Source organism: Ailuropoda melanoleuca, chromosome 6 (genome assembly GCF_002007445.2).
Source record: "Ailuropoda melanoleuca isolate Jingjing chromosome 6, ASM200744v2, whole genome shotgun sequence".
Taxonomy (NCBI): domain Eukaryota; kingdom Metazoa; phylum Chordata; class Mammalia; order Carnivora; family Ursidae; genus Ailuropoda; species Ailuropoda melanoleuca.
This window is the reverse complement of record NC_048223.1, coordinates 27,101,041-27,124,004: the sequence shown is the minus strand read 5'-3', so window position 1 is coordinate 27,124,004 and position 22,964 is coordinate 27,101,041. Positions and strand designations below refer to the sequence as shown.

At 39.7% G+C, this 22,964-nt stretch overlaps 2 protein-coding genes across 11 annotated transcripts in view; one reads left to right on the top strand and one right to left on the bottom strand.

Moving 5' to 3' along the window:
• Nucleotides 1-1,901: 1,901 nt before the first annotated feature.
• On the bottom strand, nucleotides 1,902-11,522 carry OXSM (3-oxoacyl-ACP synthase, mitochondrial). 9 transcript variants are annotated; one of them, XM_034662083.1, is made up of 6 exons: nucleotides 11,275-11,522; nucleotides 10,598-10,715; nucleotides 10,151-10,286; nucleotides 6,289-7,414; nucleotides 4,625-5,736; nucleotides 1,902-2,388 (listed from the first exon to the last, which is right to left on the bottom strand). In XM_034662083.1, the coding sequence occupies exons 5-6, from the start codon at nucleotides 5,602-5,604 to the stop codon at nucleotides 1,986-1,988; spliced, it is 1,383 nt and encodes a 460-aa protein (XP_034517974.1). In that variant the 5' UTR covers nucleotides 5,605-5,736; nucleotides 6,289-7,414; nucleotides 10,151-10,286; nucleotides 10,598-10,715; nucleotides 11,275-11,522; the 3' UTR covers nucleotides 1,902-1,985. The 9 variants fall into 9 exon arrangements, with proteins under 9 accessions (XP_034517974.1, XP_034517973.1, XP_034517978.1 ...); XM_034662082.1 differs by having other exon boundaries at nucleotides 10,598-10,701; XM_034662087.1 differs by having other exon boundaries at nucleotides 10,151-10,283; nucleotides 10,598-10,701.
• NGLY1 (N-glycanase 1) overlaps nucleotides 11,128-22,964 on the top strand; it is a 56,761-nt gene continuing 44,924 nt past the window's right edge. For both annotated transcript variants that reach the window (XM_002926442.4, XM_002926441.4), the window contains exons 1-2: nucleotides 11,128-11,295; nucleotides 22,115-22,229. In XM_002926442.4, coding sequence (XP_002926488.1) covers nucleotides 11,165-11,295; nucleotides 22,115-22,229 — 246 coding nt within the window. In that variant the 5' untranslated portion in view covers nucleotides 11,128-11,164. The remainder of the gene's footprint in view (nucleotides 11,296-22,114; nucleotides 22,230-22,964) is intronic.

The window sequence follows — 22,964 nt, the reverse complement described above, 5'->3', positions numbered from 1 at the left end:
CAAGAACCTCTTATGGCCAGCATTAACCGAAAACATACAGTAGGGAGAATTCTAGGAAGTGTAGGTCAGCCTAGCCAAGTTGACACCTTACAAAACCATCATAACCTTACCTTAAATGACCTCCCATTACTTTCATGCTGTTAACAAAATTTGTGAGGTTCCTTGTGACCTGACTTCCACCAGATTTTCTGCTTTATCTCCTATTCATCCCCACCACCATCCCCAGTCTCAGGCTATTATGTATTTGTTTAGTACAAATGTTCTAACTTTTCTAAACTTTCCACACTATTTCTCATGGCTGGAAGACTTTTCATTCCTTCCCTCTCTTCCTCTTAACCTGGATGAGACCTATTCACCTTTATGGGCTCAGCTTCTTTTAGGAAACCTTCCCTGATATATCACTTTATCATTGGTGGCCAGTACAAAACGAGGTCCATAGTTAGCACCCAACAAATTTTGGTTGAATAAATTAATATGTGCCTATGACAATTAAAACTGATTATAACTGAATGAACATGGCCGCAGTCTTGGGCATACAGGGGATAAAATGCTATAGTCAAGGTCAGTGGGTAGACAATATATCCAGCTTATTAAAATGTGTACAAAACTATTCAGTTCTGCAGAAATATACATGTTCCATTTATCCACTTATTTACTCCATCCCTTTGCTATATAAACCCCCATTTCAACACATACTTCTTGCTTAGCTTGAGTCCCCCACAGAGCAGAGCCTAACATAAGGTAGTTTGTTTGGGAGGTGATCCTGGAAGCAGGATAAAAAATCAGGGAGAGAGGAGAGGGAAGGGGGGGGAAGCCAGTAAAGAGGGTTACTGAGCTGGTTAATGCCCTGAGCACTGAAGTTTTACCTGACCAGAAACCCTCTGAGGAACTGCGGAGAACATTAGATATCCCTCTGAGAGGAGGCTGACGCATTTGACCGCTAACCCAATCCCTTATTGGTTTTGACTGTTGCTCTAGGGAACTTGTCCCTATCCCCTCCCCAATACTTGCAGCCAGATGGGGATGAATGAGATCTCAAAAGATCTTTAGAAAAAGCCCCAAGGTGGAAAATTAGAGGCACCACCAGCACTTGTGGGGGACATTAGAAGCAGCCACAAACAGTCTACCACAGCTGCAATGAAGGGGGGCTGAGGTGATGTGGCTGGAGTCACCAACAAGTTCTGCTCCACTTCCCAAGGACCTTTATCTCCATTAATCACTAGATGCCACCATAAATACAAAAAGAGTAAGAAACCAATTTTACCTCCTTCTTTCAGAGAACTCATGACTTGGACGTTTAGGGAACCGCCACAAATTTACTGCATCTCTGTACAGATAAAATGAAGAAAAGAGAGCTAGCTAGATAGAAGGGGTAAATAGCTCATTGCTGGCTGTCTGCTTTATTCAAAGAGTGTCGATCAATGAGGCAAACTCCCAGGTATATTTGTATTCCTTCTCCTTATGTTGTATGGGAATGGCATGCCTGGAGTTGTACAATGCAACAACCTTGCCTAGCCCAGAGCAGCTACTCACCAAATATTTGTGGAAGGGACAAGAGCAGGTGAAACATCAAAGAGTTGTTTGACCTAGAGTATTATAAAAATAGAGATCAGTGGTTCTTATATGGGGATGATTTCGCCACCCAGAAAACACCTGGCAGTGTCTAGAGACATTTTTGGTTATCACTAGAGAAGACAGTGCTTCTGGAATCTAGTGGGTAAAGATGAGGGTGCTGCCAAGCATCCTATAATATATAGGACAGCTCCTCTTACCCTAACAAAGAATTATCCTGTCCAAAATATCAATAGTGGCAGGGTTGACAAACCCTGACACAGATTAAGGGTATCTGGGTATTGATATAGATTGATATATAGACTTATACATAGATTGATACATATTGATATATTTATATATTTTATTTGTCAGCTTAATATAGTTTATAATATTTTTTTAAAAAATCTATGTTTAATTATAAGTGATTTGTCCTACATGCCAGCAATACAAAGTGTTGCATTAGTACCACCAAAACCAAAGGAATTGGTGAGTCCAATACATCTTTTCCCAATTTTCCATTCCTGTGCCTTTAATGGAACATAATTGAGATCAAATTCTGGTTCTGTACAATCCAGGTTTAAAGTAGGTGGTAGTTTTTGATAATAACAAGCCAGAGCAGTAAAAGCTGCCTCAACCGCCCCTGCAGCTCCCAACAGATGTCCCGTGGCTCCCTTAGTTGAAGAAACTGCAAGGGCAGGTGCATGGTCTTTGAAAAGATGTTTGATAGCTTTGTTTTCAGCAGCATCTCCCAATGGGGTGGAAGTAGCATGTGCGTTGACATAGGATATCTCTTCAGGTTGTACACCTGCATCTTTTACAGCTGCAGCCATACATCTAATAAAATAAGGAAAGAAATTTATCAGAACTAAGTTTAATTTGAACACAGGAGTCTTTATATGCCTTATGAGAAAGAAATAAACATATATGCTGGATGAAGAAAATCATTTCCTCTAATAACAGAACCCCAACTTGGATTACCGTATGAGTTAGAATGCCACCTGCATGGGCATAATGAGTCACCCCCAGTAACCTGGACTGATTCAACACCATGAGATAAATACACAGGCTTATGGGTTTTATAATCTCTAACAAAATATATTTCCATTTATTTGAATTGATATTTTTCCCTGGGGAAAAAACCATGTTCACTCAAGCCTAGAATAGTTTTTCTTCTAGGAATTTTTTATCAGTGGGGTGTGCGTGCATGTGCGTGTGTGTAGTGATTCCAAATATGGAGAAAAAATTTATAACCATGTTTTAATTTTTTCTCTCACATTTAAATGTAAAACTTGGCGTATTTCCCAATAATCTAAAAATGTCTGCACCATTACTTTGGTTCTTCAAATAACCTTTTCAAAATTCTATTTAGGCTTTAAGAATTCTAAATAAATGAAGTATGGTGCCAAGCCAAAAAAACAAACAAACAAATCCGAAAATAAAACATTTCTCTGGAACAATCTCTGAAAACATCATCAATGTCAACACCTTCTTTTTTAGTTCCTGATCTCTGGGTTGCATACATTTCCTTAAGAGGCAGCTCAGGGTATAATGTGAAGTGTGATGAAGGGTTTCACCTAAATATAACTATTTCTTCATCTAGCTGGCTACTATGTTTGACACCAGGAACGATTTACTAAACTCAAAAGCATAATTCAGGGGCCAGTAAACTGTGGCCCTGGCCAGATGCCTGTTTTTACAAACACAGGTGACCCTTGAATAATATGGGTTTGAACTGTGTGGGTCCACTTACATGTGGATTTTTTATAGGATTGTACTGTAAATGTATTTTCTCCTCCTTATGATTTTGTTAATAACATATTCTTTTCTCTAGTTTACCTTATTGGAAGAAGAAAGTATATAATACATACACAAAATACGTGTCCATTGTTTATGTTATCAGTAAGGCTTTCTGTCAACAGTAGCCTATCAGTAGTTAAGTTTTGGAGGAGTCAAAAGTTATACATGGAATTTTTGACTGCACGGCAGGCCAGTGCCCCTAACCCCCAACATTGTTCAAGGGTCAACTGTAGTTTTCACTGGAGCACACCCATTCATTTATGTATTGTCTATGGCTGCTTTCACACTAGAAGACAGATTTGAATAATTGTTGACAGAGACCCTATGGCCTACAAAGATGAAAATACTATTTGTCCCTTTACAGAAAAGGTTTGCCAACCCGTGGTCAAGTTAACTGCTTAAAACATAATATGACCTAAGCAGGCTAGTCTATTAGCTAACACATTAACAGGGATTTTTTTTTTTTTTAACTTAACTATCTCTTCTGCAATACCAACTTGCTTTTCAAATTGTGGTCCTCAGACCAGCAGCATCAGTTTCATGGAGCTTGTTAGAAATGCAGAATCTCTAGCACCACCCCAGGCCTAGAGTCAGAATCTGCATTTTAATGTCCCTGGGTGGTGAAAAGTCAGAAAGTACTGATTCAATAAAAGCAGAACCCTGTTGAAATGGCACAGAGACCACACACAACTAGAAGGATTGACTTTACTGTCTGAGTCTGATGAAGGGCCAAAGAGGAGGACTGTGAGAGGAAGCACTCTGACAGTTGCTAAGCACAATTGGAAACATGAAAAATTGGCAAAGACACACATGGCCCTCTTCATAACTTTACAGGCCTTAACTAAAATCTAATTTTTGTTAAGGATGTTCAAATGCTTTCAAATATTTCAAACATGTTAAAGCAAAGAATTCAAAACCATTTTGTCTTGTCTAAAATGGAAAAACATCAAAGATACTGTACACCAAGGGCAGATACTACAATATTGGACTCCCTACTTTGAAAGTCTAATAAAATGTCTTATTTGGAGAAATATTTAAATAAAATAACAAGTCTTGGGGCACCCGGGTGGTGCAGCTGGTCGAGTGGCCCACTCCTGGTTTTGGCTCAGGTCGTGATCTTGGGGTCCTGGGATCAATGTGGAGTCTGCTTGGGATTCTTTCCCTCCCCCTCTGCCCTTCCCACCCCATCCCTGTGCTCGCTCTCTCTTTCTCTCTCTCTCAAATAGGTAAATAAATCTTTTTAAAAAACAAAACAAAACAAAGAAGTCTTTACCTTAAGGCACCTTCTCCTTCAGGGTCAGGTGCAGTTATATGACCAGCATCACCCGAGAGTCCATAGCCCAAAACTTCTGCGTAGATCCGGGCCCCTCGTTGAACAGCATGATCATATTCTTCCAGCACCAGCACAGCTGCACCTTCTCCCATTACAAAACCATCTCTCTTTGGGTGAAATGGTCGACATGCCAACTTAGGATCAGGGTTTGTGCTCAGAGCACGGGCTCTGGAAAACCCAGCAAGAGATAAAGGACTAATGCAAGAATCTGTACCTCCGGCCACCATCACATCAGCATCACCATGGGCTATAAATCTAAAAGAGTCTCCCACAGCATGAGCTCCTGTGGTACAGGCTGTAGACACTGTATGATTGGGGCCCTTCAGTTTATAGCGAATGCTGACCTGGCCTGCTGCCATATTGATGAGAATCTTAGGGACAAAGAATGGGCTGACTTTACTATAACCTTTTGTCTGAAACATCAAAGCAGTTTCAGAAACAACTTCAAGAGGAACCATTCCCATGCCAATTGCAACTCCGGTAGCCACTTGATCAGCTTCTGATTGAGGGTACCAGCCAGAATCTTTCATGGCTAACTCTGCAGCTCCAATGGCCATAATGGTAGGAGAAGACATGGACTTGATATCGGATTTGGACACAAAGTTTTGTTCATTGAACTGACCTTCATCACAACCTCTTGGCACATAAGCCGCAACACTGCAAGGGATATTCTTATACTCCTCACCGACCAGTGAAATAATTCCAGTCTCTCCTCGTATAAGACGATCCCATACCAGCTGAGTTCCAACACCCAGAGGAGTCACTAATCCAATGCCTGTAATGACAACCCGCCTACGAAATCTGAACGTTGGCACAGTTCCTAAAAACCTCCTTTTACTTCCTATTAATCGCTGGCATAATCTTGAATATAGATGAGGACTTGTAATTTTTAAGAAATTTTGCAAGCAGTTTGACAACATGGTTGAGATTCAGATGATCAGAAACACATTCCTGTAACAGATCACAACACGCGGAGGTAATCACTGTTGTTTAAACAGCTTATAGGCCTAAGAAACAATAGCTGAAAACTTCTTTCAGGTGCTCGGTGTGAGCTGTTAATGAACACAGGGAAAACAACGTTAACATCACTTTAATTTATACTAATCGTCAAACCAACTGTTTAGAGTTCCCTTTTTAGACTGTAAGTACCTCAGATATTCCAAGACAAAGAGGTGAAATGATGAGTCATTCGATTCACCACAATAGAATTACACCATGAAAAATATGAAGGCACTCCTGGCCTCTTATGGACTGCAGGAAGCATCCTGTATCAGGATTACTGAGGCCTTATTCTAGGTAGTATTTCTGGTGCTAATGACATAAAAAACACTTCAGGGCCTATTCTTTGAGGTAGGGGTAAGTGAACTTTATTGGTCTTCAAAATGTGGAGAAAATTTGGGTTTTTGACTCGGGCGGGGTTTGGGAGTGAGGGGCGTGGCCAACTCCCCACACCGCCTCTCAAGCACCACCACACACCCCCGAAGAAAGCACTCCCAGAGGAAAAGAAACCAGGCCCAGGTCATCAGACTCCCCTTTCCCGATCCAACCCCCACCCTATCCGGCGGTAGAGAAGCGGAAGGAGAAGCGTAGCAAGCAGCTGATACCTTCACCAGGCCTCGCGCCGGCCGCGCAGCCGCCGTCTGCACACGCACGTCCGCTCGTGCGCGCGCGCACGCACGTCCTGCGTCTGAGCCGGGTGCGGCCGGTGGCCCTTCCTCCGCGTCACCTTGGTGGAGGTCAGGCCGCGGAAGGCGGCCAGGCTCTGGTTGCACGGGAGGAAACTACCCTTGTGCGACCTCAGTGACAGGACGATAATCAGGACGCGATCAGATAGCTTTTTTGCCCATCAGGAAAGGATTTTGGGGGGCGGGGTAATGATGATGTCCAAATATTTCCATCTGCTGGGAGAAAGGACGCTGTCATATTCTACTGAAATCCTTGGAAAGGATTAAGAAAATCACTGTAGCCTCAAAGTTATTACCGTACCTCCCAAAGTTGTTTATAATAGTAAAGTAGAACTAACCAAAGTGCCTAACGGTAGGAAATGGGTTACTTTGTAGTACACCTAAAGGCTGTGCAGCCGTTTAAAATAATTTTGTGAATGTTATGTGGAAAAATGTTGAAACCATGTTAGGAGATACAAGTTACAAAACAGTATATATACCTTTTAAAATATATTAAATATTATTTTAATAAATAATAAATAGTAAGATAAACATTTAAAATATATTTTCAGATCTGCAAGGATGTACAATGATTGTGAAGTTCCCCCATTTTTGCTTAGTCTTAGGTAGTATCTTTTCTATAATAAATAGTACTTTTGTAATAATAAAGCTATTTTTACTTTTTAAAATTATTGGATCTGGGGCAAGGCTCAAAATGCCATGTGCAATGTCTAACAAGAATGGAGACAAAAACAGATTGTAGACATTTATTTCTAGGTGTCTAAAAAAAATACAACTTCATTTGTTCAGAGTTAACTATGAATCTATAAAGGGAAAAATATAACATGAAATATTTTTAAAAAACAACAAGAAAGCAAGATATTTATATAGATGACCATCTGTTGCTCACATGCTAACCCAGGTATAAGATTTGTGTCCTTTTTCCTTTTTTGGATAAAGGATTGACCATGTAATCTGCATCTGATCCTCCCAGCCATATTTGTTTCTTTCTGGACAGTGTCTCTTGAAATGATTGTTTCCGAGTGCTCTTCCTTCTTTCCCAGCCCTAGAGAAGAATTTTGGTCAAGCTCAGCTTTTCCTGGTTAGTAATGGTTATAAATGAGTTTGGAAATGTACTTTGCCTAAAATAGTTTAGGAAACCCTAGTATGACCTTGTGTCTTCCTTGATCCAAGGCCTATTCAGTCACTTCTTAGCATGACCTTCATTCATTAACCATAGAGTTAACTTAAGAGGAATTAAATAAACACATGTGGTTATAAAATAACTAAAAGTTGTGAGTGAGAAATACCCAAACTTGCTGTCCCTTTTCATTGTTATGCAATATGTTGAAATTACAGTGTGAAAAGACCTACAATATACTCTTTAAACCCAAACTCCTAGGAAGCACAGTTTTAATGTGCTGTTTTTTCTTTTGTAATATCACAAGATTATCTTGGCTAAGGAGTGACAAATCAATTAAAATCTTGTAGAAAAGTAAAACCACCAAAAAGTCATTTCACTTCTATTTCTACCTCTGATCTCCTTCCCTTTGGTTTGTAAAAGGGATAAGAATGTCTATGATACTCCAATAGCCATAAAATGATTTAGTACCATATTCCTTGCTGATGATGCTGATACTGATCTAACCACGGCTATAAACTCATTATGACTTCCATGAAAGCAGGGCCCATGCTTATCTACTTCACTGCTTCATGGTATCTAGCACAGTGCCCGGCATTTAGTAGCCACTTCATAAATATTTAGTGAATGACTGAATTATGAAATGAATGAATAAATACATACACTTCTACTGGTTAGTATATATACACTGCTTTGTGTGTTTTTTTACCAAATGACTTTTTCTTCTTTTCACAGTAACTTTTTTGTTTCATCAGCTCAAGGACTATCTGTGTGTAAGGTATGATCATCAGTTTTGTCTTTCCTACTAGATTAAAAATCTCTTATGTCCTCCATCAGACTGCTTTGTACACAACAGGTGCTCAATAAATAATTGTTGGTTAATCACTTAATGCAATCATGCAATAGTGAATCACCATACAATTTCTAAAAAGCTTCACTGAGGTCAATGTTTTCTTTTCTATGTCAAAACTGACCCTGGAGAAATTTAATGGGTTATTTCTTTTTTCTATTCCATTTAAGAATAGTGCCACCATGTGTCAACTCTAATGATGGTGTGCTTAATAAAGTTGGAATCCTGAAAAAAAAAATTCATTATTTTGGAGGAAAAAAAATCAAGTAAAAGAATGGAAAGTTCAACGTTGATTTAAAACTAGAACACCCTTTAGTTGAAATGATGGTAAGTATAAAGAGATTAAGAGGAGCCTACTATCTTCAATTTTTCTCAAGGAACTGAAAAATCAAAATATTTTCAACTTAGTGGAAGAAGCAGACAGGGAAAAGAACAGGTCAAAGTCCCTTATAATAAACTCTCTTAACAGCTGTATAAATGGTGGTATCCAAGAGAGATTGTAGTTACTCGAGAACTTCAACAGGAGTATTGGCGAACAGTAATTTGGAATGATTTAAATTTCAGGTGATTTAAAATAAATAATTTACTGAATTACCCTCACAATGATGATTTCTGTGATTTTTTAAAACTCTGCATCATTATCACAGTATTAACTCTACGGCATTGGTTTTCACACCGTGTTTGCTTGTTCCTCACAAATGCCTGGTGGTATTATCTCTGTCAAGAGACAGGCCAATAAGCTGATGGCATTCTGTCCCTCCTGCCCCCCCCCCCACTCTCCTGCTTCAATTCCAGAGCATCTCCACTTTGGTGTTTTCTATATACTGGGTTTCCTCCTAAGAATTTATTTGAAAAAAAAAAAAGTGTTCTATTACTTAAAAATAAAAGTCAAAAAACTATATAGTATGCAATAACCTTAAGCTATTATAAGGATAAATAAATGTGAAAAAAGAAAAATTAAGGTGAATATAGTTTGTGGTTAGAGACAGCTAGCTATAATTCTAGGCCCCCTTCTCTGCATCTTTCCATCTTTCAGAGTTGTGGGTAATACATGTCCAGCTAGGGACTACATTTCCCAGGCTTCCCTCTTTTATCTAGATGGGGCTCCATTTTCTCCAATTATATGGTAGAGAAAATGCTGTATGTCATTTTGGGCCCATGTGGTTAAGAAGCAGGTATGCCTTCCTTTTGCCCAACCACTAACAATGCAGAAGTATCTGAGGCTCTATGGCAGGAGTTAGCAAACTACAGGCCAAATCCAGTAGGCTGCCTGTTTTTGTAAACAGAGTTTCATGGGAACACAGCCATGCCCATTCATATTACAGTACTGTCTACAGAAATACAAGTGCAGTGGCAGAATTAAAGAGTTGAAACAGAGACCCTGTGGCCACAAAGCCTTAAACATTACAATCTGGCCCTTTACAAAAAAATGTTTGTTGACCTCTATTCTACAGGATGGAAGGAGCCTGGGAGCCTGAGTCATTACGTGGAGGAGAGCTGCTCATTGACTAATGACACCTGCTTTTTAAACTGTTATATGAGCAAGAAAGAAACTTCTCTTGTCACTGAAAATTTTAATTACCTCAGCTAGTAACATACTATCAGTTAAACACACTAGTCTTGGAAGCTGGTCCAAAAACCTACTTATTAAAAACTTTCCCCACGTATCTAGCAGATGAATGGAAATTGAAGCAGATGGCATAGCTCAAGGTCTTGCTCTGAGATACTGGAAGAAAACTTCAAATTTAAGAAGCAAACAGAAGATAAATCATCAAGAACATTTAAATAAGCTACTTACACAAATAACTTACCTTAAAAACATAAGGTCAAGAAAAATATTTGCTGAGGTTTTAAAGGTATGTCTGCAAAGAAGGAAGCCATCGGGAAAGTACACTTTCAAGGACATGGTGAGGCAGAGAATGGATTAAAGAAGCTAGGATTCATCTTCTAAAAGGAATAAAGGATATTAATGACATGATCTATCTGTGAAACAAAGTCACAGAATAATACCCACCCTTACTATGTGAGATGCATATTTTTACTGCCAACCCCTCCTTCCATTTTATTCTATTCTATTTTGTCCTTATGGTATATATGTTTTATGCTGGTCACCACACGGTAAATTGAGTCCACAACCCACTACGTTGCAACCTGCGGTTTGAAAACTACTTCTTTACAGAGACATCATACTATTTGAACTGGTACTTAATGAAAAAGATTTTCAATCATTCTTCTAATTCTAAGAAGAATCTACATACCAGAAACCCAGCAGAGTTTACAGACACCCGTTTGATTTTAAACAATTGTTGCTCCTTCCTTCTGGGGTTCCTTGATCCACACATGTCTAGGAACACCTGGCACTCTGCGAGGAGGAAGCTGTAAGGTTGTTTTGTTTGGGGGGAAAAGGGTGGTTGTACTAGAGGGTTTCCCCACCTTCGTGGCTGGATCAATCGAAGCCCGCCCTGCGGCGCTTAAAGAGCGGGTTTCTGGGACAAACCGCCCATCACCGGCCAGCATTCCCCTGCCCCTCCTAGCTGAAGCCCCCGGGCCCTGACAACCAAGCACCCCGCCCCTTCTTTCTGATCGAAGCCCCGAAGCCCGGGCTACGACACCTTTGTCACTCCGGGTCCAAACCCCCGACCCTCCCGGAACCGCCCCCAGCCCGCCTGGCTGAGGCTGCCCCCGCCCCTCCCCGCCAAGCCCCCCACCTCCGGGTCGAGCGCCCCGCCCCTCCTGGCTCGCCGCAGAGGAGGCCGCGCGCTGTAGCGCCTGCTCAGTGCGGGACGCGGCGCGCGAGGGGCGGCGACGGCCGCGAGCGCTCAAGCATGGCGGCAGCGGCGCTGGGCACCTCGTCGGGCTCCGCGTCCCCGGCTGTGGCCGAGCTGTGCCAGAACACCCCGGAGACCTTTCTGGAGGCCTCCAAGCTGTTGCTCACCTATGCGGACAACATCCTCAGGTGCGGGTCTGAGGAGTCACACAGGGTGCCAGGGCGGGCGGTGAGGGGGCGCCCGGCTTGGGCCCCCAAGGGTGTCGAGGCCAGGAGGGACCGGGCCCTGAGCCTGCCTCCGGTTCAGTATCGGAGCCCACCCGCCAGGGGCCTCGAGACACGGGCGGGCCACTCCCTCCCGAGAAGAGTAAGTTTCTTTGCACTTGTGACTTGGCACCTAATGTCGGGGTGCTCTAGGGTGAACTGGAGGTCGCGGGGATGGCGCAAGGCGGAGGGAGGTGAGAAGGCGTGCCCTAAACACTTGCTTCCGTTCGGGTTAATTGTCTTAATGTCAGCGCAGAAAGGGTAACAGCGTTTTATTCCCGCTGCGTGGATTTTACCGAGCATAGTGCCTTAGCCACAGGCTTCTGAGAAGTTAGTCTCGACAAAATTCTCTCCTCCCCCAACGTTTTGTGAATACCTTAATATTAAAGCATAATACTACAGAAGTGGTGGAGTTTTTACGTTTTTATGGTCTTTTCCTGCCCACTTTTGTTGATTGAAATGTTATTAACCATACTAAAGTTACAATTTTCATATTAACACCTGTATTCTACTTTTCAACATGACCTTTTAAATAAGAATTAGTGAAGATTACCTTGGTTGAGGGTAATTTGTTTTATTCTCTTGTGAGCAGAAGTACACTTTTAGATCCTTAAGGGACCTTACAGGTTTGGGGAATTGGGAGGCAAGTTTGATTATTCATTTTGAATCATTATCCACCTCAGTTCTTAGATCAAATCATGTAGTGGCTTGTGTAGGATAGGGAAATGGCACCGAGGTTAAAGGAGCTCCAGGTGCCAGGTAGTTGAGTGAGGTTACCTCGTTCATCAGGTCATCAAGGTTACTATCTAGGTTCTCTATCCCACTTCACTCCCTCGTGCACTTATACTTCTAAGTGGTGGGTATATTGGCATGAAGTCTAAAAGGAAATGCTTAGTTTCAAGGTTATAGATTTGATGTGACCCAATTTTAGAGACATTAGTTACAAGTGTAGTGTTTTAGCCCATGGCGTTTCATTCTTCATGGCAATATATTGTTCATAGAGGTAACATTAAGGATTTTAAAAGTAAAGTGAAGGAAAAATGACCGTTTATTATTCGCCCAAATGCTATAACGGATGTGCAGTATGTGCAGTGTACATAGCTACACAATTGTGACCTATGTGGAGACTGCCTTTCTCCTCTGTGACACCTTCTCAACTCACCTCTACCCTGTGAGATCTAACAGCTCTTCAAAGCACAGGAATGCCAATGGACTCTGCATGAATGAACTCATAAGCTGAGTCCTCCAGATATTCTGAGCTGGGACCCCCAACCTGGAAAGCCACCAAACTATTTAAGCCCCTTTATTCAGAAAAGGGAAGTGGCCTTGTAATAGGATTCACTTCTGCTTTTAATCTAGTGAAACCCAAAATACTAAGATCAAGGTGTTTTGAGGAAGGAAAACCTTTACATGCAAATAATGACTTGGCATCATAATCGCCATTATGAATATTTATCAGACTCATAGAAGAAACTTGGCATGCTCTCAGTTCATGTTACAGTCTTTCCTTTGGCTTATGTTTCTGACTTGAAAAGCTTTTATCTAAAAAGGGAATTAGGAGTCTGGAACTCATAATTGAAGATAGTAGAAAAGTTACCCTTGTTAGTTTAATTACAGTTATGCCTTGTTTTATTGCTCTTCACTTTATTGTGCTTTGCAAATACTGTGGGGGTTTTTTACAAATTGAAGATTTGTGCTGTTGAGCGAGTCTATTGGTGCCATTTTTTTTTCAACAACTCACTTTATATCTCTGTCACATTTTGGTAATTCTTGTAATATTCAAACTTTTTCGTTGTATTTGTTATCTGTGATCAGTGAGCTCTTTCATTTAATTGAAATATAGTTGACACATAATGTTACATTAGTTTCAGTAGTACAACATAGTGATTCCACAACTCTGTACATTATGCTGTGCTCATTGGTATAGGTACCATCGGTCACATACAGTTCTATTATAATACCATAAATTATATTCCCTATATGTATCCTTTATCTCCATGACTTTTTTTTTTTAGTGAGCTCTGTGCCCAGTGTGGGGCTTGAACTCATGATCCCAAGATGAAGAGTCACATTCTCTACTGACTGAGCCAGTCAGGCGCCCCCCCCCACCCCCGTGACTTACTTATTCTATAACTGGAAGCTTGTATCTCCCACTCCCCTTCACCCATTTTGCCCATCCCACACTCCCCCCTCCACCCCCACAACCATCATTTGTACTCTGTATTTATGTGTTTGATTCTGTTTTTTGTTTGTTCTGGTTTTTTATCCACATATAAGTGAAATCATATAGTGTTTGCCTTTCTCTGTTTGACTTACTTCTCTTGTCATAATACCATCTAGGTCCATCCATGTTATCGCAGATGACAAGATCTTATTCTTTTTTATGGCTGAGTAATATTCTGGTGTGTGTGTGTGTGTGTGTGTGTGTGTGTATACACCACATCTTCTTTATCCTTCAGTCAGTTATCTTTGATGTTAATAGTGTTTTGGGATGCACCAACTGCACCCACATAAGATGGCAAACTTTATAAATGCTGTGTGCATTGTGACTGCTCTACCCATTGGCCCTTCTCCTGTCCCTCTCTTTTCCCTGTGTCCTGACACACAATAATAATTGAAATTAGGCCAATCAGAACCCTGCAATGGCCTAAGTGTTGAAGTGAGAGAAAGGGGTGCATGTCTCTCACTTTAAATCCACAACTAGAAGTGATTCAGCTTAGTGAGGAGGGCATGTCAAAATCCATGATAGAGCAAAAGCTACGCCTGTTGTACCAAACAGCCAAGTTGCAAATGCAAAAGAGAAGTTCTTGAAGGAGATTAAAAGTGCTACTCCAGTGAACACACAAATGATGAGAAAGCGAAACAGCCTTATTGCTACTAATGTAAGATTTAGTGGTCTAGATAGAGGATGAAGCCAGCCGCAGCATTCTCCTAAAAACCAAAACCTAATCCCAAGCAAGGCCCTACCTCTTAAGTTCTCTGAAGGTTGAGAGAGGTGACGAAGTTGAAGAAGAAAAGTTGCACGCTAGCAGAAGTTGGTTCCTGAGGTTTAAGGAAAGAAGCTGTCTCCGTAACACAAAAGAGCAAGGTAAAGTAGCAAGTGCTGATGAGAAGCTTCAAGTTATCCAGAAGACCTAGCTAAGATGATTCATGAAGGTGGCTACACTACAACAGATTTTCAGTGTAGACCAAATAGCCTTTTATTGGAAGAAGATGCCATCTAAGATTTCATAGCTAGAGAGGAGAAGTCAAAGTCTGGCTTCAAAGGACAGGGTGACTCTTATGTTAGGGGTTAATACAGCTGGTGACTCAAAGTTGAAGTCAGTGCTTATTAACCATGCTGAAAATCCTAGGGCTCTTAAAAATTATGCCAGATCTACTTGGCCTATGGTCTGTAAATGGAAGAAACAAAGCCTGGATGATAGCACATCTGTTTGCTGTGCAATTTACTGAATATTTTAAGGCCACTGTTGAGACTTGTTCAGGAAAAAAAGATTCCTTTCAAAATATTGTTCATTGACAATGCACCTGGTCACCTAAGAGCTCTGATGGAGATGTACAATGACATAATGTTGTTTTCATGACTGCTAACACAACATCCATTCTGCAGCCCATGGATCAGGGAGTCATTTGGGCTTTGAAGTCTTTATTTTAACAATTACATTTTGTAGAGCTATAGCTGCCATAGATAGTAATTCCTCTGATGGATCTGGGCAAAGTAAGCTGAAAACCTTTTGGAAAGGATTCACCATTCTAGATGCTATTAACATTTGTGGGTCATGGAAGGAGGTCAGAATATCAACATTCATAGGAGTTTGGAAGAAATTGATTCCAGCGCTCATGGATGACTTTCAGGGATTCAAGCCTTCAAGTGGAGGAGGGGACTGCAGATGTGGTGGAAACAGCAAGAGAACTCGAATTAGAAGTGGAGCCTACAGATATAGCTAAATTGCTGCAATGTCATGATAAAACTTTCATGGATGAGAAGTTGCTTTTTATGGATTAGCAAAGGAAGTGGTTTCTTCAGATGGAATCTACTCCTGGTGAAGATGCTGTGAGGATTGTTGAAATGACAACAAAAAATTTAAAATATAACAAACTTTGTTGATAAAGTGGCAGCAGGGTTTGAGGGGATTGACTCCAATTTTGAAAGATATTCTATCAAATAGCATTGCATGCTACAGAGAAATTGTTCATGAAAAAAAAGATTCAATTGATGTGGCAAACTTTTTTGTCTTGTTTTAAGAAATTGCCATACCACACCAACCTTTAGCAACCGTCAGCATTGAGGCAAACCCTCCACCAGCAAAAAGATTACAACTCCTGAAAATTCATTTGGTAGTTAGCATTTTTAGCATTAAAGTATATTTAAGGTATGTACAATTTTTTAAAACATGCTATTAAACACTTAATAGACTACAGTATGGTATAAACATGACTTTTATATGCAGTGGGAAATTTTAAAAATTCATTTGACTTGCTTTAGTGTAATTTTCACTTAATTACAGTGGTCTAGACCCAAACCTATAAAATCTCAGAGGTATGCTTATAACAGTATTAGTCCCTGCTCTTATATTAGAATTAAAACTCTTTTAGGCTTCAGGAAGTTAGAAAACACTTTCTTCCACTTCTAAGTCCAGTGACTTGTTAACCTCTTAACAGAAAAGCCCCTGAACTCTTCTTGATCTCTAGCTACACTACCTTACAGAACCGTTAATCTGACTTATTTAAGAGTAGAGAAAACCAAGGTTTCTGTTCCTTTTGTTGTTTTGGGAAATTGATCAGTGTTAGAGATAAGGGACTGTATCAGAGATGTTGTCTTGGTATATCTTGTTCCTGCCTCAGGGTTTGACATAGTGTTTTATGAAATGAGTGCTGAAATAAGAATTTTATTAGTAGGTTTTGTTTTGTTTTTTTAACACCAACACTTGTCACTGCACTCAAGTGAAGATAATACCTTTGATTACATTTCAGATTTCTGCTTGAGGTGATGTTTACCTATTCCCCGACTAAGAGACACAAAGCTAGTGAAATTATAGAATAAAACATAAGCTAATTTGCATGCACTATATGTTATGGGTTTAAACTTTTTACTTTTTTTTTTCAGTTCACTGACTTCTAGATAAAGATGAGCTGTCCTCAATAATATCTACTTTGCAAAATTTATAATAGTTTGACTAGCATTCCACATGTGTTCCTTAGACAATTTGCTCTATTCTTTAAAAAATATGTTTGATGTTCCACTAATTTCTTTTGAAAACTGCACATAGTTACTGGTTACAAAGTGCCAAGGGCGAAGAATAGAAAGTGGGTTCTTTGAAGAAAATAAATATGTTTAGGAGAAAGACACAAGTATGGAAAATAGCCACAACATAAAATCTAGAGAACAGTTGGAAGACAGTGTTCAAGCAGTTACATGTTTTTGTGTGGAGATAGTAGAGGGACCTCGTGTGGAAAAGTTCTGAGAACGGAGGTTTGATAAAATGGGATGGGTTCATGGAATAGCAGAGAACATATGTTTGACAAAAGAGGCAAGAGAAAATGTACTTTCTAGAGTCAAAGAGAAACATGAAGGAGTTTCATGAAGAATAATGTGTGAAGACACAAGGCATAGGTTTCATTTTGTGAAACTATTACAGTAATCATAAGCATAACTGGGGATAGAATGGGGAAAGAACTATCGGAGACAGGGATTGGCAGTTCTTGATGACTGAATGCAAGGAGTAGAGCTGGTAATGAGAGGAGACAAAATAACCCAAATAACTTCAGATTTCTAATCTGCGTGACTGTTGACAACTGGAGAAATTGAGAGACGGTAGTTAATTGAGGATTGGTGAGTTTGTTGGCATATTGTATGGTGGAGAGTATGTAAGCTTTGTAATCAGACCAGTGGGTTTAAATCCCAGTCAACCATTTCCTAAGAATATGGTTATAGGCAATTTATGTAAAGTCTCTGAGTTTCAGTTTCCTCATTTTTTTTCAGTTTCCTCATTTTTAAGAGGAAAGAAAAATGCCTGCATTATACAATTGTTGCAGAAGAGAAATGAAGGTACATATGTTGTCTATTGTTACCATTATTCAGTTTTTCATGTTGAACAAGCTAGATTTTGTGTATGTTTCCCTTTTTGTCAGCTACATAGAATGGTAGAGTTAGAGCTAGAGATGGTTCCCAGATGGTTCTAAAGATGTTTTTGAAAAATGTACATATATCTCAGAATAGTAGATTTTCAGAAGGCCTAGAAATATTTTTTAAATGGCCTACAGACTTTTGTGATTAGTAATGAAAATACAAGATTATAAGATTTCTCATGTACTAAATTTCCATTTATGTAAACCCTTTCTGAGATTATGTATCCTAAAGAGGTAGAGGGCTAGTAATTGGTTAGATACATTTAATTATCAGCATTTCTGAAATTCTGAGATAGAAACATTTAAGTTTTTCTTTTTTTCTGAGTTGGTGACCTCAGTGGGAGACCTACTGTTAACATATCTTAAGATCTTTTTTGGGGCTCCTGATGGTTCAGTCAGTTAAGTGTCTGCCTTTGGCTCAGGTCATGATCCCAGGGTCCTTGGATCGAGCTGGCATCAGGCTCCCTACTCAGTGGGGAGCCTGTTTCTCCCTCCCTCTCTTCTATTCCCCCTGCCTGTGTGCTCTCTCTCTCAAATAAATAAAATCTTGAGGAAAAAAAATCTTTTTTTTTTTTTAAGATTTTATTTTTTAATTTCAGAGAGCAGAGGGCGAGGGGGTGGGATTCAAAGGGGGACAGGAACAGGAAAAGAATCCCAAGCAGACCCCATGCTGATCACGGAGCCGGACATGGAGCTTGATCCCATGATCCCGAGATCATGACCTGAGCCGAAACCAAGAGCTGGACCCTCAACTGACTGAGCCACCCAGGTGCCCCAGTGTGTCTTAAGATCTTAAATATATGGTCAATTATTTTTTTATAGTATTTTTTTATTATGTTATGTTAGTCACCATACAAGTATATCCTTAGTTTTTCGTGTAGTGTTCCATTATTCATTATTTGCACGATTATGACTTTCAAGGTGAAAAGCATGACTTTTTTCTACTATTCAGTTGTAAAAACAAAGACAGCTAGGGGGTAAGACAACTAGGAAGACACCAAAGTATGTTCAAAGTGATGGTGAGTGAGGTGTGGGACACTTTGCTGCCCTTTCAAGATCCCATTCTTCCAACATCATCCAACAAACAACCAAGAAAAAAAAAGCAAAGGTGCAAAACGATTGCAAACAAGCAAGATAAATATTACAAGTTGCAGGAATAGTTAAGGGTCAGCAGAGGTAGGAAAAACACAGTGAAGAATTACAGCAAAAAATATTTGAGAAAAGTCTGCAGAGGAAATTAAGTTAATGGAAGAAGAAAATGAAGAAAAAATAAAGGTGATCCCTAGGGGTACGTCAGACACTGCAAGATAAGGAGAATAGTAAGGAGTTCAAGGATGGTGGATATGCTAGCATGATGCTGTGAAGCTAGAGATTTAGAAAATGTTTGTTTGGTACTTTACCAAGGGCAGGAAATGGGATCTGCCGGATTTGAGCTCTAGTGTCTTTATGGCAAGTTCTCTAAGCCTTTGAGGGCTTCAGGATGAACTTTTGGCACTATTGTGTGTTCAGTGCTATGGCTGATGCGGTCAACATATTTAAAAAGAGGGGGGCGCCTGGGTGGCACAGTCGTTAAGCGTCTGCCTTCGGCTCAGGGCGTGATCCCGGTGTTCTGGGATTGAGCCCCACATCAGGCTTTTCCACTAGGAGCCTGCTTCTTCCTCTCCCACTCCCCCTGCTTGTGTTCCCTCTCTCGCTGGCTGACTCTCTCTGTCAAATAAATAAATAAAATCTTTAAAAAAAAATATTTAAAAAGAGGAAGATAGGATTTGGGTAATTGGACATTACTGTTGGTCTTTTTGATTTGTTTTTGTTTGCATTATGTTTTTAGGGAGAAAAACAGAGAATAGTATGTGAGGCCCATAGATGTTAAAAGATAGAAAATTGCTGACTAGACTGGAGCTGAAAAGCTATATCAAGAATTACTTTGAAACATGTATCAAAATAATAAGCTGTATCAGATCAACTAGTCTAGGTTTTATAAGAATTTTTAAACAGTGGTGAAAGAGGAAAAACTAGAAAATTAAAGCCAGAGAAAGACTTTTGATCATGTAAAAATCTGGAAGCTATTGGGGAAAAAATAGGTTAAAAAAATCAGGCAGCTTTGCACCAGTAGATTATATCATCCTGGTGGTACTGATGTTTATGACCCTGTGAAATGTGTTGAATATCACGAAAAGATGCTTCGTTTATCTATAACTGGCCTTAATAAATGTAGGAGTATTGTATAGGTTAATGTTTTTTGTTTTCATGGTAAGAAAAGGAGGCACACTTATATTGTGGCATAAAAGCCAGAGATGCTAAGTATCTTGCAGTGCTTAGGGCAGTCCCCTACAACAAAGACCTCAAGTGTCAATAATGCCAAGGTTGAGAAACTCATTTAATACACAGAATAAAAGAGTAGAGCATTTATTATTGTGTTTTTTAACCACCTGTGATGCTCAAAAGACCCATGTTGAAGAACAGTGTTTTTTTCTTAATTTCCAGTTTTTTGTGGATCTATAACTTTGTAAAGTACAATAAAAATTTCATGGCATATCAAATTGTTAGAAAAATTGCTGAGTAGGGGCGCCTGAGTGGCTCTGTCGTTAAGCGTCTGCCTTCAGCTCAGGGCGTGATCCCAGAGTTCTGGGATCGAGCCCCATGTCGGGCTCTTCCGCTGGGAGCCTGCTTCTTCCTCTCCCACTCCCCCTGCTTGTGTTCCCTCTCTCGCTGGCTGTCTCTCTGTCAAATAAATAAATAAAAATCTTTAAAAAAAAAAAATTGCTGAGTAGTCTTAATTTCAGCACTTCTCATGAATGACTAGCAAGGAGTTTATAGATGGGCACCAGTCTATGGACATTTTGAATAACACTATTTTAGAGCTTTATCTCTGAATATTCTGTAATAAACTTGTATAATTTTTGAAATTAAGAAGTTTAAAGAAGATTCATGTATTTATGACATTTTGGCATTAGAGAGTTGGTTGATGGAAAACAAATGTGAAATATGTTGAAATTTCCACAATTCAGTTAGGACAGAAATGGTTAATGAGTTGCTAACAGTTGATAGCATTGTCCACTATTCTCATTCCATACCCCAGGCAGATGGCCTCAGCACTCCCTTCTATGGACCCCTGACACAGCCTCCGAATCCTTCTTAAAATAGTGCTAATGAAAGCCACTACTTTTGTAAGGGATATGAATCTCATTAGGATGCCAGAGTGGCTCATTCGGCTAAGTGTCTGCCTTTGGCTCAGGTCATGATCCCAGGGTCTTGGGATTGAGTCCTGCAGCAGGCTCCTTGCTCAGTGGGGAGTCTGCTTCTCCCTGTGCCTGCCATTCCCCCTGCTTATGCGTGCGCTCTCTCTCTCTCTGACAAATAAATAAAATTTTTTTAAAAATCTCATCATCCTAAATCATGTTCTGAAGGTCTTTTGAGTGTAATACTGTGATTACCTTTTTAAAAATTTTATTTATTTATTTGAGAGAACATGAGCAGAAAGGAGGTGCACAGGAGGGGCGCCTGGGTGGCACAGCGGTTGGGCGTCTGCCTTCGGCTCAGGGCGTGATCCCGGCGTTATGGGATCGAGCCCCACATCAGGCTCCTCTGCTATGAGCCTGCTTCTTCCTCTCCCACTTCCCCTGCTTGTGTTCGTTCCCTCTCTCGCTGGCTGTCTCTCTCTGTTGAATAAATAAATAAAATCTTAAAAAAAAAAAAAAAGAAAGAAAGAAAGGAGGTGCACAGGGAGAGGGAGAAGCAGACGCCCTGCTGAGCAGGGAGCCCGACTTGGGGCTCGATCCCAGGACCCCAGGATGATGACCTGAGCCAAAGGCAGACGCTTAACTGACTGTCCCACCCAGGCTTCCAATACTGTGATTATCTTAATCTTGTATTTTTTTCTGTTTTTTTAAAACAGGCTTTCTGATTTATCAGGGTTATTAAAAATCTCAAAGCTTTTCACAAAGCTGGTCTCATCCCATGTATGCTATTCAAAATTTTAATCATGGTAAAAAAAAATTTGGCTGTGACAAAAATATATCTTGAGCTGAAGCAGAACTTAAGAGTAAAAACAATCATTGGTCTAGGGAGGAAAGAAAATCAAGTGACTTTAAGGTATACCTGGGTTTGTATTTGTCAGAGGTAAAGTCTTTGAGGAACTGTGATCCATTTTTATATAGCTTCTTAGTTTCTTTTATTCATTCATTTCACAAGTATTTATTAACTACCATCTGTGCATCAGGCACCATTCTCGATGATTGAGATCCATCAGAACAAAATAGGCAAAACCTGCGCCCATGTCTGGAGCTTACCTAGATTTTTTTCTTAGCAACCTAAAAACTCATAAAGGTATGAGGTGGCTTTAACAGCATAGAATTAAAATGTCGCATGGATTTCCCTTATGGAAGCATTCATATTATTAGCTATGAAATTAAACAGTAAGGTGGTAATAAATGTATACTGAGGTAAGAATCACAGAATCAGGCTATTTTTCCAGACTATGCTTTCTCTTTCTTTAAAGTTGGGAACTATACTACCTTGTAATGGTGTAGCCAATATAAAAGGTAAAAAGGAGTGCAAGAACACTGTGGAAAGTATAAATTGTTATATATAATCAAACTTTCTTTATTTAAATCAGGAACCCTAATGATGAAAAATATAGATCTATCCGGATTGGAAACACAGCTTTTTCTACTAGACTCTTACCTGTCAGAGGAGCCGTTGAATGTTTATTTGAAATGGGCTTTGAAGAGGTAAGTTAAAGGGTTTCTTCTACCCAATTCACATATAAAGAAGTTATTATAATGTTGATGGATAATTATCTAAATAAGATAATATTTTTAGATTAATGTATCATTTTGGAAATCTGTGGAACTAGTTACTTCTTCACCTGTTAGACATTTAAAAGTCACAGTAAATATATTTTAAAATCACAGTAAAATATAACAACTCTCCCACAGGGAAAATTCTTACAAGTTTTAATCCTTTAGAACAGGGAGGTCGGACATACAACCCAAAGACCAAATTGTGGGTCATTTTAGACTTTTAGCAAAAATCTGATTTGTAAGTACACATGAATACTAGTAGGGTCTAACCACTTGCCTCCAATAAAAAATGTAAAGAGTAAATGCAGAAAAGCTGAGTTCAGTTGCCACATGTAAGAGATTTCTTCTGTCACAGAAAAGAAGAATTCAGTATGTTTTTTTTGTTTTTTAGTCAAAATAAAAGTTTGGTGTTTTCATCTTCTGGAATCTTGTGGCATAGCTTAATTTTATGACACAATGAAAGTATTTATCAGTATTGTCAGTTTTCTTTATGTATATATGTTTAACCATTTCTAGTTTATGGAATATTGAAAGAAGTTGAACAAGGTTGTGGATACACGGTAGTCCATAGCAGTCAGAATTGTCAAGGCTGTAGAAGTTGTTAAAGAGATATACTGAGTTGCCATAAAAAGTACTTTCCTTCCTGCCTCTCTGCTTTTCTCC

Coding starts and splice junctions, on each gene's coding strand:
- OXSM (XM_034662083.1), bottom strand. CDS start 5,604: ATGTTGTCAAACTGCTTGCAAAATTTCTTAAAAATTACAAGTCCTCAT. Junction 2,389..4,624: donor GAAGGAGAAGGTGCCTTAAG/GTAAAGACTTCT, acceptor TTATTTTATTAG/ATGTATGGCTGCAGCTGTAA.